Source organism: Salmo salar, chromosome ssa15 (assembly GCF_905237065.1).
Source record: "Salmo salar chromosome ssa15, Ssal_v3.1, whole genome shotgun sequence".
Lineage (NCBI taxonomy): Eukaryota > Metazoa > Chordata > Actinopteri > Salmoniformes > Salmonidae > Salmo > Salmo salar.
Genome location: NC_059456.1, coordinates 29706566 through 29712710, shown reverse-complemented (window position 1 = coordinate 29712710; position 6145 = coordinate 29706566). Strand labels below are relative to the sequence as shown.

The 6145-nt window shown below is 42.2% G+C and overlaps 1 protein-coding gene across 1 annotated transcript; it reads left to right on the top strand.

The window, feature by feature from the left end:
• Positions 1–1569: 1569 nt before the first annotated feature.
• On the top strand, positions 1570–4568 carry LOC106571232 (TATA box-binding protein-associated factor RNA polymerase I subunit A; the record flags this gene model as incomplete). Its single annotated transcript, XM_045696066.1, has 4 exons — positions 1570–1617; positions 3371–3590; positions 4064–4185; positions 4422–4568. Coding segments are annotated over exons 1-4 (537 nt in total), but the record flags the coding sequence as incomplete, so codon positions are not given.
• Between the last annotated feature and the right edge of the window lie 1577 nt (positions 4569–6145).

Sequence of the window (6145 nt, the reverse complement as noted above, 5' to 3'; positions counted from 1 at the left end):
ACTAGTTACCCCAGTCACAAAGTCAGAAACCCCGCCTATTTCGACAATGTATCATCTTAAAATGTTATTTTAAAAATAACTTTGACCACACTACTAACCTTATGCTTAACCTTAAATTTAATCTCATTTTGTTTTCATACATTTTTACGATACAGCCAATTCTGACTTTGTGGTTGTGGTAACCGTTGTGCTTTTTGTTCACACGCGTATCTGCCCTGTCATTGGCTAGAATGGTCCCACCTGATCTTGCCTCCCGTTTGCCTTCATTTTGAAGATTTAATGTCATTGTTAGAGTGTCCAGTAGGGTAACTGTGTTTTAATGAAAAGCATGCATGGGGTTTGGAGCAAATTCACATTTTACTAAACTAACTACATTATATTTTGCCAGAATATGACATATTGTGGGCTTTCACATGATTATCTATGACCTGTACGCTCTCGTTGGCTGCCCCTCGCTTCGTACTTGTCGCCAAACCCACTGGCTCCAGGTCATCTACAAGACCCTGCTAGGTAAAGACCCCCCTTATCTCAGCTCAATGGTCACCATAGCAGCACCCACCTGTAGCACGCGCTCCAGCAGGTATATCTCTCTGGTCACCCCCAAAGCCAATTCCTCCTTTGGCCGTCTCTCCTTCCAGTTCTCTGCTGCCAATGACTGGAACGAACCACAAAAATCTCTGAAACTGGAAACACTTATCTCCCTCACTAGCTTTAAGCACCAGCTGTCAGAGAAACTCACAGATCACTGCACCTGTACATAGCCCATCTATAATTTAGCCCATACAACTACCTCTTCCCCTACTGTATTTATTTTGCTCCTTTGCACCCCATTGTTTCTATTTCTATTTCTACTTTGCACTTTCTTCTACTACAAATCTACCATTCCAGTGTTTTACTTGCTATATTGTATTTACTTTGCCACCATGGCCTTTTTTGCCTTTACCTCCCTTATCTCACCTCATTTGCTCACATTGTATATAGACTTATTTTTCTACTGTATTATTGACTGTATGTTTGTTTTACTCCATGTGTAACTCTGTGTTGTGTCGAACTGCTTTGCTTTATCTTGGCCAGGTCGCAATTGTAAATGAGAACTTGTTCTCAACTTGCCTACCTTGTTAAATAATTAAAAAAATGTGTCATGGATGATCTTGAGTCAGAACTGAGGTTACCAGGAGAACTGTGCGAAAATGACTATTCAGATGATGAATCAATCAACAAAAAACGAATCAAGCAGCCAAACCTCCCCCGGAGCCAACTATATTTAAAGGTACTTTATAAAATACAGTTTGTAGACGAATATGTGAACAGCTAGTTTATTGTCTTGACAATGCTACCTGTGGCAGTTTATGCTTGCTCTGGACCCAATGCGTCACGAGAACGCACGACTATATGCCTGATTATCGTGTTCATCATTGTGTAAGATTTCTTAGACCTAGTAACCAGTCTGTCTCCTGTATAATCACAGAGACACAGCGTGAGACTGGTTTTTACAAGACCACAATTAACTGCCTCCAGCACATCAAGGAGGCCCTCCTACACTATAGATGTCAGGAAGCTGCTGAGTACATGTCCAGTTACTCTCGAACACTGGAGGACATGCCACAACGCTACGCGGTATGTATATCTTTGGTCTGACTAAACACTCACAACATGAACTCAAAGTACTGTAGAAATGCAAAATTTGATTTCTTCAAACATTGTCTTTCAGATAATTTGGAGGACAAGCACAGATACTACACCACCGTCCCATCTCGAAGCTGGAAGACACAACAGTTTCTATGCGTGAGTGAAACACTCAGGACTTAAAACATTACCTGACGGTATGTTCCTTCTTATCTTCTTTCCTTCACCTCTGCATTCATTTTGTTAAACTATCACCTTTCCTAAAGGACCCTAAGTCAATATAGGTTAAAAAAAGTCAATACTTTTATTATATTTTGAGCCAGTATGACACCTTCAAAAACAAACAAATGGCTGGAATATGTAACAATGTGTTTAACATGGAAATGTACAGTAACAGTCAAAAGTGTGGACTCATCTACTCAAGGGTTTTTCTTTATTTTTACTGTTTTCTATATTGTAGAATAATAGTAAAGGCATCAAAACTATGAAATAACACATTGAATCATGTAGAGACCAAAAAAGTGTTAAACACATAAAAATATATTTTATATTTGAGATTCTTCAATGTAGCCACCCTTTTCCTTTGATAGTTTTGCACACGACATTCTCTCAACCAGCTTCACCTGGAATGCTTTTCCAACAGTCTTGAAGGAGTTCCCACATATGCTGAGCACTTGTTGGCTGCTCTTGCTTCACTCTGCAGTCAAACCCATCCCAAACCATCCCGAGTGGGTTGAGGTCGGGTGATTGTGGAGGTCGGGTCATCTGATGCAGCACTCATCACTCTCCTTCTTGGTCAAATAGCCCTAACACAGCCTGGAGGTGTGTTGGGTCATTTGTCCTGTTGAAAAACAAATGACAGTCTGACTAAGCGCAAACCAGATGGGATGGCGTATTGCTGGTTAACTGTGCCTTGAATTCTAAATAAATCAGTGTCACCAGCAAAGCACTCTCACTCCATCACACCTCCTCCTCCATGCTTCACGGTGGAAACCACACATGCGAAGATCATCCGTTAACCTACTCTGCGTCTCACAAAGACACGGCGGTTGGAACGAAAAATGTTTAATTTGGAATCATCAGGCCAAAGGATAGATTTCCTCCGGTCTAATGTCCATTGCTCGTGTTTCTTGGCCCAAGCAAGTCTCCTTCTTATTGGTGTCCTTTAGTAGTGGTTTCTTTGCAGCAATTTGACCATGAAGGCCTGATTCACGCAGTCTCCTCTGAACAGTTGATGTTGACTGACCTTCATGTCTTAAAATAATGATGGACTGTAATTTCTCTTGGCTTATTTGAGCTGTTCTTGCCATAATATGGACTTAGCCCTATTTGGTAAAAGACCATCTTCTGTATACCACCTCTACCTTGTCACAACACAACTGATTGGCTCAAACGCATTAAGAAGGAAATTCCACAAATTAACATTAAAAAAAGACACACCTGTTAATTGAAATTCCAGGTGACTGCCTCATAAAGCTGGTTGAGAGAATGCCAAGAGCGTGCAAAGCTGTCAAGGCAAAGAGTGGCTACTTTGAAGAATCTCAAATATAAAATATTTTGATTTAACACTTTTTGGGGGTTACTACATGATTCCATATGTGTTATTTCATAATTTTGATGTCTTCACTATTATTGTACAATGTAGAAAATAGTAAAAATAAAAACAATTGAATGAGTAGGTGTGTCCAAACCTTTGACTGGTACTGTATGTGAATGTACATTGAGGAAGTGTTTTGTCCAGTAGATCTGTCTGGAGCACTCGTTTCACCTCCTGGTGAACGGGCAGTTTGAGTACGCCAAGCGTCAGCTGTCCATCGCTGAGAGCTGGAGGTACGGCAAGCAGTCAGCTGATCAGTCCCAGCGGATTAAGCTGATCCAGTCTTACAGTGGCTTCCTGGATTACTTCATCTGGTGTGGGGGGGGAATAAAAGAGGGGGGGAAAAAGGCCACCGTCTCCAGCACAGGTAAGAGGATACCTGGCAACCCCCAAACATCCATTATTCATTGGTTTCAATTACACTGATAGTAAAAATCTTCATTTGTGTTAGACTGCTGGGCCACTCGGGAGATCTAAGGCACTGCATCTCAGTGCTAGAGGCATCACTACAGACCCTGTTTCGATCCCGGGCTGTATCACTACCGGCCGCGATCAAGAGTACCGTAGGGCGGTGCACAATTGGCCCAGCGTTGTCCGGGTTAGGGGAGGGTTTGGCCGGGGTAGGCCGTCATTGTGAAATAAAAATGTGTTATTACTGACTTGTCTAGTTAAAAAAATACAATAAATAAAGACTAAAAACATCACCATCTACTGGACAGATAATGTAACTGTGCCTTTTGGGACATAATTCCAATGCATTTCAAACATCATGGTAAAACAAAGAGTAACCAGAAACTGTGGTGCCTTAGCTTAACATGGACTTTGACACAATTATTTCAGATGAGTATGATGCTGGTGTCATTCAAGAGATGCACAGCTACTTCCGCCAATCCTTTGTGAACCTGAAAGATATCATGAAGCTTCCTGGGGTCTGGGATCCTTTTGTTCTGAGTTACATTGACGTAAGTACTAGTTTGTGTTTTAGTAGGCATGAAACAGGAGAAAACATTTCAAAACAGAATGGGGAATGGTACTACTTGAACTTTACACTTATTTTCATTTTGCGTTTCAAAGTGGTTTGCTACGATTTGCCCTACTGAACACGACCCCTGGCGTCCCCTTTTCCCTTCATTGAACTACGTTCCCTTATCACACTACCTATGATGAGAATGTTTTGACTTGTATGTGTCAATGGCAGATGCTGGAATTCTACAACGATAACGAGGGAGCTGAGAAGGTTCTGACAACAGTTTGCCCACCCCCAACACCCATGTCTACAAAAGTATTTGATCCCCTGCTGATTTTGTACGTTTGCCCACTGATAAAGAAAGGATCAGTCTATAATTTTAATGGTAGGTTTATTTGAACAGTGAGAGACAGAATAACAACAAAAATATCACAAATGTTATAAATTGATGTGCATTTTAATGAGGGAAATAAGTATTTGACCCCCTCTCAATCAGAAAGATTTCTGGCTCCCAGGTGTCTTTTATACAGGTTAGGAGCTTGAGATTAGGAGCACACTCATAAAGGGAGTGCTCCTTACCGCAGCTATAAAAAAGACACCTGTCCACAGAAGCAATCAATCAGATTCCAAACTCTCCACCATGGCCAAGACCAAAGAGCTCTCCAAGGATGTCAGGGACAAGATTGTAGACCTATACAAGGCTGGAATGGGCTACAAGACCATCGCCAAGCAGCTTGGTGAGAAGGTGACAACATTTGGTGCGATTATTCACAAATGGAAGAAACACAAAATAACTGTCAATCTCCCTCGGCCTGGGGCTCCATGCAAGATCTCACCTCGTGGGGTTGCAATGATCATGAGAACGGTGAGGAATCAGCCCAGAACTACACGGGATGATCTTGTCAATGATCTCAAGGCAGCTGGGACCATAGTCACCAAGAAAACAATTGGTAACACACTACGCCGTGAAGGACTGAAATCCCGCAAGGTCCCCCTGCTCAAGAAGGCACATATACATATCCGTTTGAAGTTTGCCAGTGAACATCTGAATGATTCAGAGGACAACTGGGTGAAAGTGTTGTGGTCAGATGAGACCAAAATGGAGCTCTTTGGCATCAACTCAACTCGCTGTGTTTGGAGGAGGAATGCTGCCTATGACCACAAGAACACCATCTCCACCGTCAAACACGGAGGTGGAAACATTATGCTTTGGGGGGTGTTTTTCTGCTAAGAGGACAGGACAACTTCACCGCATCAAAGGGACGATGGACGGGGCCATGTACTGTCAAATCTTGGGTGAGAACCTCCTTCCCTCAGCCAGGGCATTGAAAATGGGTCGTGGATGGGTATTCCAGCATGACAATGACCCAAAACACACGGCCAAGGCAACAAAGGAGTGGCTCAAGAAGAAGCACATTAAGGTCCTGGAGTGGCCTAGCCATTCTCCAGACCTTAATCCCATAGAAAATCTGTGGAGGGAGCTGAAGGTTCGAGTTGCCAAACGTCAGCCTCGAAATCTTAATGACTTGGTGAAGATCTGCAAAAGGAGTGGGACAAAATCCCTCCTGAGATGTGTGCAAACCTGGTGGCCAACTACAAGAAACATCTGACCTCTGTGATTGCCAACAAGGGTTTTGCCACCAAGTACTAAGTCATGTTTTGCAGAGGGGTCAAATACTTATTTCCCTCATTAAAATGCAAATAATTTTATAACATTTTTGACATGCGTTTTTCTGGATTTTTTGTTGTTGTTATTCTGTCTCTCACTGTTCAAATAAACCTACCATTAAAATTATAGACTGATCCTTTCTTTGTAAGTGGGCAAACGTACAAAATCAGCAGGGGATAAAATACTTTTTTCCCCCACTGTACCTCTACTGTTACATGAAGAAATGCGACCACCCATCAAATAAAGTGCTCAAGGTAGGACTGAGGCCATTTTTTGTGTTCTTGAC